The sequence below is a fragment of the Oncorhynchus tshawytscha genome, linkage group LG02, assembly GCF_018296145.1.
Source record: "Oncorhynchus tshawytscha isolate Ot180627B linkage group LG02, Otsh_v2.0, whole genome shotgun sequence".
Taxonomy (NCBI): domain Eukaryota; kingdom Metazoa; phylum Chordata; class Actinopteri; order Salmoniformes; family Salmonidae; genus Oncorhynchus; species Oncorhynchus tshawytscha.
The window spans coordinates 64,447,917-64,460,906 of NC_056430.1; the positions used below are offsets into that span (position 1 = coordinate 64,447,917).

General features: G+C 41.6%; 1 protein-coding gene across 4 annotated transcripts in view; it reads left to right on the top strand.

Moving 5' to 3' along the window:
* LOC112245649 (SEC14-like protein 1) overlaps positions 1-12,990 on the top strand; it is a 64,772-nt gene that overhangs the window by 7,688 nt on the left and 44,094 nt on the right. For 3 of the 4 annotated variants that reach the window (XM_042302581.1, XM_042302591.1, XM_042302589.1), the window contains one exon: positions 9,323-9,412. In XM_042302581.1, coding sequence (XP_042158515.1) covers positions 9,350-9,412 — 63 coding nt within the window. In that variant the 5' untranslated portion in view covers positions 9,323-9,349. Of the gene's footprint in view, positions 1-3,491; positions 3,841-9,322; positions 9,413-12,990 lie in introns of those variants that run through there. The other variant, XM_042302586.1, reaches the window with a different exon arrangement.

Genomic DNA, 12,990 nt, shown 5'->3' on the forward strand with positions numbered 1-12,990 from the left:
AGGGATGATCAGTGAGATACACCTGCTGGAGCGCGTGCTACGGATGGGTGTTGCCATTGTGACCAGTGAACTGAGATAAGGCGGAGCTTTACCTAGCATGGACTTGTAGATGACCTGGAGCCAGTGGGTCTGGCGACGAATATGTAGCGAGGGCCAGCGGACTAGAGCATACAAGTCGCAGTGGTGGGTGGTATAAGGTGCTTTAGTGACAAAGCGGATGGCACTGTGATAAACTGCATCCAGTTTGCTGAGTAGAGTGTTGGAAGCAATTTTGTAGGTGACATCGCCGAAGTCGAGGATCGGTAGGATAGTCAGTTTTACTAGGGTAAGTTTGGCGGCGTGAGTGAAGGAGGCTTTGTTGTGGAATAGAAAGCCGACTCTTGATTTGATTTTCGATTGGAGATGTTTGATATGAGTCTGGAAGGAGAGTTTACAGTCTAGCCAGACACCTAGGTACTTATAGATGTCCACATATTCAAGGTCGGAACCATCCAGGGTGGTAATGCTGGTCAGGTGTGCGGGTGCAGGCAGAGAATGGTTGAAAAGCATGCATTTGGTTTTACTAGCGTGTAACTATTTAACTGTACTAGAATGCTTAAAAGCCCCCTAAAATGTTTATCTGTATTTATTCATTTTAAAAAATGGCAAGGAAAATATTGGATATCGGCAAATTGCCATCAGTGCATCACTAATGAGAGCTACTAAAACTATTTTTTTATAGCGTTCAAATTGGCACATTATTCTCCTCTGCAACTCTTCCACGGGATTTGTTTGTTGATAACTGGTCAAATAATGGGTCATGAAGGTATTTTACATTTTTTTTACACTCAATAGGCTTATTACAAATGTGCATTGAGAAGTTATCAATGTCAATGTTTAAATCAGATAAATTGAGGTCTGGTGGAAACTAACACATTTGAGTTTAATTCTCCTTTAATGATGCATTAAGCAAGAAAGGAATGTCAGTCTAGCTATGTTTCTGCTGTTAGGCCTGCTGCAGCACAGTTTGCAAAACAATGGCAACCCAATTGATACTACAAATCATATCTCTGTCAGGTAAGCCTACTATGCAGTTACCATTTTAATTGGTTTTGGGGGAAAGTCTGCCTACCCGCAAGGCGGCTATCATTAGCGCGCGTCTACCCGCAAGGCGGCTATCATTAGCGCGCGTCTACCCGCAAGGCGGCTATCATTAGCATCCCTAACTGGATATATACAAATGTGCACACCAAACAGACAGACTGGGGCAATATTGCTGGAAATGAATTGGCAGATATTGTTATGTTTGTCTTTTTAAGCCGATGGTTGCTACCCAGGGGTGGGATAATGTCAATGTGGTGTTGATTGGATAGCAGCCGGGAGCTTTGTTTATGACCGTTTGCGATAGAACGTAAAAAAATAAAAGCAGTGAAGGAGCAGAATCAAACTAGCCGTTGATGTTTTGACTGATGTATATTCATAGAACTAGATTAAATGTTATGTATAGTGGTGTATTGTCATCACGATAACCATTTGTCAAAGATTCAGTGATGTCTGTTATCCACTTCCTGTAGCAAGCAACAAACGCTACAACCATGAAAAATGTGTTCATGACAGAATGACCTTGCAGGGGGCTCTGTAACAACTTGACTCTCAGCCAAGACCATATCACATTTGTGTGACTGTATTTCTGGAACATGCTGTTCTCTTGGGTGTAAACTAATGTGGCATGATGTCAGAACTGTAGTTTTGCTGTACAATTGTTCATGACTCATCAATAAAACTAGTAAACAAATTAATTTTTCCCATGTCAAATCTATTCATTTTAATGCTGTATAAATGTCACCATGAAAGCATTTGCACCACCTGAAGTTTTAACCTTGTTGGGTTTGATGGTAGACTTTGGTTTGGTGCTGAATGGATGTCATGTTACTAGTTTGCCTTTGAAATGTAGTTGACTCCATTCTATCAGCACTAGCCATCTGTGCTAAATGTGTTGCATACTCCGTGTGTAATTCCATGGCCTGAAGAATAAGCTTCGTCCCAAGGCTGCTGCTTATTCCCAGAAGGCCTTGTCATTGATGGCACTGTTATGAAATATGAGCTAAAATCCCTATGTTTGACACGCACATGTGCTAAGAACGGCACGGATAGACTGACATTGCCCTGTGTGGATCTTAGAGGATTATCTTAGTTCTACTTAGATTTAAACTCTGCAGATAACTACATGTGCATGATTCCACAGCCATGTGAAATGTTTCCATATTGCAGCCTAATGCAAATTATTCTTACCTCTTAATTTCCCTGCTGGGATTTGGCGTTCTCAAATGGTTATCCAACAGGAAGCCCTGCCCTAGGGGAAGTGGGTAATTGTGGAACCTCACATGTAAAACATTTGAGGACACAAGGCTATGCCTTACACAACAGTCCCCCCTGTGCCATGCCATAATGTCCTAACTTTATCAAATTGAATCAATGGAATGTTGATAAAGGCATTGCAGCGGTGGAAGCAGATAATACATGGCTAATGAGGTTAGTAATGAAAATGTCATTGCCAGTTCAGTCAAGTAAAACAAAGTCAAATACGTTTTCATGTTAGATGGAAATCATGAAGCTATCTTGTCATGGTTCATCCTTTGTATCCCATGACTCATTTTGCTGTATACTGGTGATTTGAATTCCCAATGTTGACTGCAGCCTACTGAACATTTTTTCTCATGCAATTGTAGCTTAAACAGTATCCATAACCTAATCATTTTGCTGGACCCTTCAACTCATGCTTATGATCTACTGTACTGCCAACTTGGGCCCCACACTTTTTTGAAAGACTGGCATGTGCACATGGACTTTAGGAACTAAGCTGAAATCCAGTAAATGGTTTCTAGAAACTGAGTTGTGAAGTGCATGTCATGCTGTATTTTAAATGGATACAGCTCTCATAAATTATATGAGATTGAGGGATTTAGATTATATTTGAGGCCAGAATTGGGCAAATATTTTATAAATGTAATATGGATTTTAGGGGATCCACACAGTAAATTACTCATTTTGTAAACAGAAGTAAGGTGAAAGAGACTTTAACACATGTCACATGGGCATATTGTCCAATATCATGAATTGATGCATGGTCATGAAATGAAACTTTGTTTTTTTTTTCAAATGTGCATGTCCACAGTTCTCTGCTCAGTGAAGATGACCGCATTACTCATATCATGTAGCTTTTCCCTCTCGCTCGTCACAGTATAAATGACATTTGACATTAATCTTATGACAGCTGAGCCGGAAGCATAAAAATAAAAAAATTCAATCAAATGCCAGCTCATCTGTTATGTCTCCTAATATTCTGTCCCATCACTCAACTATTATTTCTCTGATAGGCCTACATATTGATTTAGAAACGGACTTATATTCAATGATTTGTATTGGAACCGCATATGCACCACACCGCGGCACTGCTGAGCTCTCTGTCCCAATGGGGGAGGGGCGATGCTGTCAATGAGAGCTCAAGCTTTCAAATACATTCATTCTCTCCAGTCCTCAAGGCTCAGACCTTCAGCTGGCTGTCTTAAGCTCGCTAGCTGCATCTGGACTCCTTTCGTTATGAAAACCCAATTCTGAACCTGTTAGCTAGCTATGCCTTTTTGAAGTGCTGTTGTCGCTATCAGGTCGATGGCTAATTGGCTAGCAAAACGGCTAGCTAACCTTCAGCACTCGTTCATCACCGACCGGCGAAAAGGGAACCGAATAAGGCTATGGATTAACAGTTAGAAGTGTACTTGAGTGTCCTGTTCAGTCAAAACGATACGAGACAAATATATCGAAAGAAGCAGATACTTGTTAAAGAAATTCGATAATTCATTGGTGAGTGTCATTTATATTTGTTAAGTTAACGTTATACATGTGTAAATTCGTATTACCTGCAAGGCACATGCCTGTAGTGATTGTGTACAGTGATGACTAGCTAATGTAGGCTAATTAGCCTAAATCATGCTTTTAACTACATAGGCTTCTACGTGGTATAGCTATATAGGGTGTGTGTGTGTGAGAGTGTCACTCACTGAGCATCACTGAGTGAGTGTTGCTGGTTTCTGAAGGGCTCAGCTATAAATGTTTGAGTAGCACTGGCACAGCTTGTTTGTACAGTAGATTACAGTGCTGCTGGATATGGCGTATTGGTGAACAGTGAACGAACCTGTATTCTGGTTTGGTTTCTGAAATGTCACCTGTCCTTTTCCCCTAGACTTACATCTTTTGTTCAGCAGGGAAGTATCATCTCTCTCTAATACATGACGGTAACAATTGTTCACCTGTTTTAAGTAGCCTAAATAACCCCTATAGTTGCCTAAATGGAAAGGTTTAGCCTAGTTTTACTTTAGTAGAATATGATTAGCTTTTACATACAGTAGCATAGATGTAGCTTGGTGCCGGTCATCTGCTCTCTTGCCAACTCATATGAAATTGTTATGCCAAATTTCATTTGAAAAAACAGGCTGACACACAGGCTAGTGGGACGTTTTAGTTGAAAAGCCCCATATCACTCAGTAGTATAGCTCTGGTCCAGTGCATTACGTATGGCTTATGCCTTAAACGTTGGAGGCTCAAGCCGAACCTAACGCCCTGGTTGGATCAGACCTACCAGAAGTAGTGCTGTGTAGCAAGTGTTGACTCTGCACGTTAAATAAATCAACAACACTGAACAAGTAAGGTATGTCGTGCTAAGTCTGGGCAGGTACTCTGCCTGTCTTTACATGTCCTTGTCGGAGCAGGTTTACAGCAACACTTACATTTCACAATGTGATTTTTGTTTTGAGATCTTGTACATCTGGGTTGTGTTCAGTAGGCACAAAGCATAAGAAAATGGTCTGAAACAGGGAGGTAGTACAATCTGAACCTGTCCAGTAAGAAGCGCTCGTTGTGCCTGTTTGACAACAGGGCAATTCCACACCTGGACAGCCCGGAAATATTTCACGTATCTCAGATTGGTCTGGCAATTCTCACATAGAAACTTTGGGAGGAAGAATGTTTGACATGCTTTTTACATTTGTATCACAAACCATTAGAGAGAGTGGCAATTTTAGGCCTTTTTAGACTATAGGGCCAACATTCCTCCTGTAAGACCCTATGAGCTGTGAACCGTACAAGATAACATCTGTGTCCAAATAACCATACTAGCGTACGAAATCGTATGCGTAAAAAGAAAGTGTTATAGTTAGGGATGCAAGATATATCGGTGAATGTATCGGGATCGGCCGATATTAGCTAAAATTGCCGACATCGGTATCGGCCCAATGTCTAGGTTAATGTTGATGTTAAACCGATGTCAAAGCTACCGTGCATACTTTTATAACGTGACAAGACGTAATGACACCACGTAAAATTTTGCGCTACACATGCAACACAGCATTCCTAACCTAGCCCGCAATGTCTGCTGTGTGGATCGAGCAGTCATTTGAAAGAGTAAGAAGATTTCAGTGAGACAACTCAAAGGCAAAGTCCATTAAAGCCAAGATAATGGAATTCATTGCCCTTGACAATCAACCGTTCTATCGTGGGTGATGTTGGCTTTCACCGACTGGTCGAGCACCGGTACACACTACCAAGTGCGCTATTTTTCAGAAGTCGCCCTACCGGAGATACACAGTAATAGCGTCACAACATACATACATACTATGGAATGCAGTTTGGGTCATTGCGTGTCAAAAAAAGATATAGTAGCACTGTCAAAGCTGTACAAAAAAAGTCTGCAAACACCGGCCACGAACGATGTGTTTACAATACCGCTTTGGTAATAAAGCATCATTTGTTCGACCGCAACTTCTGGGGTAGCTAGCTTTACCTTGGTAACTAGCTATCACCAATACAACCAGCCTAAAAACAATGACCAGTAGAAACTGCAGTCATTTTCATTATTCTTACAAGGATTCCTAAATCACTGCTAGGCCTTTCTAGGGAGTTTTTCCTAGCCACCGTGCTTCTACACCTGCATTGCTTGCTGTTTGGGGTTTTAGGCTGGGTTTCTGTACAGCACTTTGAGATATCAGCTTATGTACGAAGGGCTATATAAATAAATTTGATTTGATTTGACTGCTACGTATTAGCTAGCTTGCCACTTGTTGTTCGCCTATTGAAATTGAACTTGAGTTCATGAAAATAAATGGCTTGTCAGCTACTTAACCCTGTTGCCCAAAGCTAACCGGAGATACTATTGTGGCTAAACCTTATTGTGGCTAGCTTCACATAGATGGGTCCGACCACCATTAATCAAGTAAGAACGGTCTTATAAATTAGGGTTGTTTTAGATGACACCTAGCTCTATAGTTAGCTAGCTAACTACTGAAACATATGTCATTTTGCTATGTTTTTGGGGAAGAACATTGTTTGCATCCATGAGCTAGCTAGCTTTTTTTTATGATCAGTACTGTAGATGCGTGAGACAACTTTACCAGCATCATAGCATACATATCGATGAATCGTGGTGACATTTGAAATGCAAGTGATAGTGTAATCAATGTGTAATAACTACGTAAAAAATTTATGAAGGCAGAAAATTATTTGACGTGCAGTCATATTCAGGTCCTGATTGGTCAAATAGTGTTATTTGATGTGTATCTTTGACACACAAAGACCCAAACGGCGTTCCATAGAAATCCTGGTTGAGGATGAAACGACTGAACAAATTAACAACAAAACAGCACAGCATGTAAGGGAAATAAATATGTTTTGATTATGTTTTACTAGTAATGGGGACATCCGTAATGCCAACAAAATAACATTTTGGTCAGTGTGTGTGTGTGTGTGTGTGTGTGTGTGTGTGTAACCTTTATTTAACTAGGCAGTCAGTTAAGAACAAATTCTTATTAACAATGACTGCCCGGACGACACTGGGCCAATTGTGCGCCATCCTATGGGACTCCCAATCACGGCCGGATGTGATGCAGCCTGGATTCGAACCAGGGACTGTTGCGCCTCTTGCACTGAGATGCAGTGCCTTAGACCGCTGCGTCCGTGTGTGTGTTAACTATTTAACTGTACTAGAATGCTTAAAAGGCTGCAAAAAATGTAAATACTGGCTATCGCTTTTTGTTGGCAAGGAAAATATTGGGTATCGGACATATGTCATATCGGTGCATCACTAGTTATAGTATGTGACATTTTGAAAATAGCACTCCGAATGTGTTGCAATTGCGTTGACTCCCACCATTTAGTTTATTTTGGTACAGCTCGTCAATTTATCTGATTATCAGCTGTTAGACACGTGAGTCAGAAAAGATGATTGAATTCTACTAGATTAGTGCTTGGTTATGTTAGGGCAGGAGATTCTGTATAAACACAGACTCACATCCTTGACAACTTCCTTCACAACAGCTCTGCACTGCTCCGGAAAGCATAAGAAGTATGAATGTCCTGACTTCTGCAGATGCCGTATCACCGTAAATGTTGCAAGGCCAATGCAGAAGTTGGATTGACCATGCAGAATGCACGTCTTTCTCCAGAATGTGGTCTCTCCTGCTAATTTGTGCACATTCATTGTTTCATAACTTCATTGTTTGATTGTTAGTGTCTATCAATTCCCCATTACATACAGTAGATCACCAGTAGTACAATTACTGGCCTGCGTGCAAATGTAGGCATATAAATGTGTCCATTTGGGGATCTGATCGTATTTCTGATTGGCTTAACGCACCACCACTAATGAGCTGTGGAGCTTCTCAAAGTAATGTTTTCTTCACATCAGACAGCAAGCAAACAGTCTGTTTTTACATTAATTGAGAATTACAATAGTTCCTAAAAGTTTTCAAAAGATCTTTCCAGCTTTCTCCCTTTCGATAACCACTCAGCATGAAAAGGAAAAATGTCATGCTCTGATCCAGTGGAAATGTCATACAATAGGACTACTTAATGACTTCTTATCCGTTGCGCAAATAGCCTACAGGAAACTCTGAAGGCCCAGAATAATTTATCATATATCCCATGTTAATAGTTGATACATTTCAAGTTCGTTGCAGACAATGTGATTCATAGGATATTTATTATCAGGATATTCTCTACCTGCAAGCTACAATGTTTTTATTTGTTGGCTTTATAGGCAATTTTTACATAGTAAAAGTAACTTTTTAGAATTATCATTTTCATTTGGATATAATTTAGATTAACCACATGACAATGATTTTGAAATATGAAGATGTTATTATAAATTAAATGAAACAGTTTCACGAAAATATGCACATGAAAACTTTAACTGGCACGCAGATCGGTAGAAATGGTAAGATAAATTGGTATTCCACGTGAGAAAGGTTGCCGATTCCTCGTGTAACCCATTACAGGCAACTTAGGGAGAGTAATGAGTCAGAAGTGGGAGGAGAATGGTCGGGTTAAGTTTGAGTTTTTTGTTATCTTGATCTCTGGCTCCCTCTTGAGTCATTTGTCTTATTTCATCAAAGGTGTGCTTAAGGCATCAGACAAGCTCTATGCATTAGTTGATTTATTAGTTGATTTTATTAAAACACAGGGTGTGTCCTATATATTGAAAAATACACATTTTAACATTTCGACCAATCCAAATAACATGCAGTGGAACATTCCAGCGTTTTCAGGGTCCACATCTGTTGGCTCTATCAGGACCATAGCCTAGTCCTACTGTATTTGCCAACGTCTGCACTGTGGTGGTTACCACCACTAAGTTCTTGGAATTACATTTTACATCACAGAGGATGCATTAATTCATCAGTTCTCTACAGCCAAGCACGCATTCATGCATTTACGTAGGCTGTAGTGCAGTATTAATGCCTCCCAAGCTTTCAGTTCTACCGCTAGCTCCACATAATATTTACATACGCATCAATGTAGGTCTACCTGAATAGTTTATCAGTCATGCGGTTGTGACTAGTTGGCACTTAGCAGTCCCTGACTTTCCAGTATTTGGCCATGTCTATTTCCATCTCTGTTCCCTATGCAGTTCAGTACCTGAATGTGTAATGCATGGTGCGAAACTCTGAATTCATTGATCAGTTCAATGAGACGCGCTTCCTCTCCCACGGCAGAGCAAAGTGCCTTCCTGCAGGCAATCACTGCAGACAAACTGCCAAGTACTCCGGGCTCCCCGCCAGCTGCCACACACACACACACACACACACACACAAACACGTGGCTTACTTAATGACATGTCAGATTCCTCCAGCGGGGCCATCCAGAACTATACTGCCAATTTAACAACTCAATAACTATTTTCTTTGTATGTTATGCACCCAGTCTAATGCAGTCTGGTCCATTTTTGTCTTCTCTCGCCAAGACAAGTCTATGATGTTGGTTATATAAGCTCTAATATCAGATTGTTTTCTCTCAGGTCGTTGGCACCACAGTCATTCCCATCATGGTGCAGAAGTATCAGTCACCCATCAGGGTGTACAAGCAGCCTTTTGAGCTGGTGATGGAGGTAAGTGTTACTCTACCCTAGACTCTTGACCTCCATTGATGCCCCACATGAATATTAGATGTACTGTAGTGGTTATGCAACGGTAATGAATGGGTCGCCAAGACCACCTCTAGGAAGTGGTTGGTAAGGACGTTAGGGTAACCCTGTCCTTCATATGATTGACTTGAACTTGACAACACGGTTGTTTGAGATGTAGCCTAGGTCTAACAAATACCCAGGCAGTAGTGGTTGGGTTATGTAATGGTAAGGAATGGGTCCCCAAGACCACCTTGAGGGAAGGGTTGGTAAAGTACGTTAGGGCAACCTTGGCTTCATATTGAACGTGTGCCGCGTGATGTGTGGTCGTGTTGCACTGTGGCGTATGAATCTAGCTGCTTGGGTCTAACATGCACTAGCAGTCGTAATACTTTGATGGTCTTCGACTGGTCTTCTTGACTGATCATTTGTAATGTACCAAGCAGACCGCTCAAGAATTGCCAAGTCCAGTCCAGGATGCACAAATCACTTCTAGTCCATCTAGTATGTAGACAACTCAAACCTCCACACCATCTCAGGCCATGTCCGTGCACCAACCCTTTTAATATCTCAATATTAAATGGTGGGCACTGTTATGTTGAACAGAAGTACCACTGCTGAACTGGTTGCTGGTCTGTTTCCTCTGTTAAATGCAGCACCTGTGCAGGCTTTTGGTGAGTGAGTGTCTTCTGGCTCCTATAGTGTGCTTGAGTTGTACTCACTCACTCAGATAAGATGAGGGGATGCGTGCAGTACACAACCTGGAAGTATAGATGTAGCGTCTGCCTCGGTCTGTCTATCTCTCTCTCTCTGGGTGTCTATCACTTTCTCTCTCCTCCTCTCTCTCTGCCTCAATGGTTTCACAAAATAATGCAACCTATTGTGCATAGTCAGATTAATATAATAGTTTGGTTAAAACGTTTACATGCTTTGCAAGAACAATTTCCTTAATAGTCTTGTATCCATGGAGACATCTGAAATCGGGCTACCTGATGGCACTCTGATAAATGCAGGAAATCCAAAATAAACATTCTACCACAGCGACCATGTTATTTTTGGGAAGCATATTTAATTCTGAAAACTACTTTGCATATATTCAGCTGTTCCAAACTCACTTCACTCACGCTAAAGAGGGACTCTCACTCGGCTGGTGCTGGCACATGCGCAGATCAAGCGCACAGCTGGATTTAAAACCAGGTGTTGTAATCTGCGAATGCGTACATAGATTTTGACCTTGAGCCGACGTAAGGTGTTTACATGACTATTGCATAATATGCCTACTGCCTTAACCAGTTTAATATCAAATGATTACTGTAAAAGTTAACGCACTCACTGTCCTTCTCTTTTTCATTCTCGTTTGCTCCATCTTTCTCCCTATTTTGGCACCTCTCTTCCTCCCCCTCTCTTTCTATCTCTTCTCAGCCTCCAGAGCTAGAGGACAGGACTGTCAGGCAGGGCTGTCAGAGGGTTCACTGAGTAAACGGTTCAGTGGCAGATGAGCAGTGGAAAAACACTGGCTTATTCCGCCTCTCCACAGTACCACAGTACAGTGGCTACAGGCCGGGAGGCGCATGTTCACTACATTAAACTGTGTTATGGTGGGTTATCAGAATAATTCACTGTGGTAACTTAGTAGTGTTACTTCATGACTGTGTTTCACATGGCTAGGAGGAGGATGATAACATATCATTTTGGTTAACCATCTCATCTTGCTTTACTTAATAGGTGTTGTTACTCAGTTTTCATTGGAAAATCAAGGTTGGCCAACTCTAAGACCTGTAACTATTTCCAGAAGACATGCAATCAAGGCATTGTTTTTAGTTCAATCCCATTTAACTGCGCTTCAATTGAATGTGATTCCATAAACTATTTTGAGTTTGGCTATTGTAGCCATGCATGCAGGTTTTATTTGCTGCCTCAAATAAGCTTTCTCCATTAAAGTGAAGAAGAGGCTAATCTCCTTAGCGCTGGCCTTGATGAATGGTGGGCAAGCACTGGACAGGGGGCTATAAATAGTCGGTGAGTGGCAGCTGCTTGAACACTACACCTGGGGGACAGCAGGGGAGGAGGAGGGGAGGGGGGCTGGACTGAAATGGCAGGAAAACCACATTGGGCTGCCTGAGGGGCATCCAAGCTGGGATGAGCTGCCTTAAGGCTTCGGTTCAGCTAGGTGAAACGATTTGATGTTGCTCTTAAAAGACCTTCAGTTGAAAAACGTGAAATAAGCTGCAATAGTACTTTGTCCATCTTGAGACACTGTAGCCAATATACACTTCCTCAAAATAGTCAGAATTAATGTAACGCAAGAGATCTGTCATTCATTTTGACGTTTTTCCTGAGATCTCAGTCATGCAATTTTATGTTTGGTGCAGTATTTCTCAAGTGAAAAAATGTACATGAAAACAAGTTGAATGACACACTTGATTGAATAATCCCTACTGTTGGCCAAACATCGACGAAGGGGCCAAGACTTCACTACCGTCTTCGGCTTGCCTCGAGAAATGTTTGTGTGTGTGCACGAACAGCCCCTCCCCCCACAAAAACGCTTTGCTGAAGACCAAAACTAACAAAAAAATTCACAAAATATCATGATAGAAGCACAAACTGTTATGAACTGTCAAATGGGAAGCATGCGGATGCCTTTAGAGTCAGATGGGACGGGTTCTGTTAATCTGGGGCACTAGCAGAGGGGTAGAGAACCAACATAAGAAGCTAAGGATTCAAGGAAGAGGGTTATTTGGCAGGAAAAAATGGTTGCACAATGGTTGAACGATGCACACGTTTATGTGCAGATACAAGTGGTTCACTGTGTGTCGTAATGGCCAATTGTCTGTCTCCTGTATTTTTTTTATTTGATATCTCTTCAACAGGTCGGCCTGACTCAGTTGTCAGAATTATGTAGCCTAGTAGAAGAGGTGGTTCACTATGCCACGTATTCTCTAGCCTATTGTCTGCTCTTTTCTTTATTGATGTGAGTGGTACATTTACACTGACTGATATGGCCCCTCCTAAAGTTGGTGTGTTTGAAGAGGCAGTTTGATAAATTCTCTCTCCACGGGGAAATTACAAATTGGCAGACACTCTGGGTATTTTCTGTATCAAAAAGCGGCTGAGATGGTGGTCCCCCATCTGGGCGGCGTAGAGAAATGTTAGCATTTTTAAGACAATTTCCTGCAATTATACAGATTTCTCCATCGAGCTGAGAGACTGTTGCAGGTTTAAAGCAATTTCCTGCAACTCTAAATATTCTGCCATGGAGCTGAGAGACCGAGGGGGGTGGGGATATTTACTGAACAGGACATTGCCCTGGTGTTATTGATGCCCTAGTGAGATCACAAAGCCATGCAAGCTGTCTGTCCCTGCTCTGCTCTCAGCTAACTCCTTGACTGCACCTATTTGAGTGTCCCTACTTTGTGCCACACCTTCATGCAGCATAGCTGTGGGCGTGCACTGCATGAGAATGTACGTGTTTTTGCAGGGCACGTGTGATTTGATATGTCGTTGTGGGTGTGTTTATAAACAGTGCTGTGTTGTCATCAGATTCTGTTTGGTATGACAAGGCT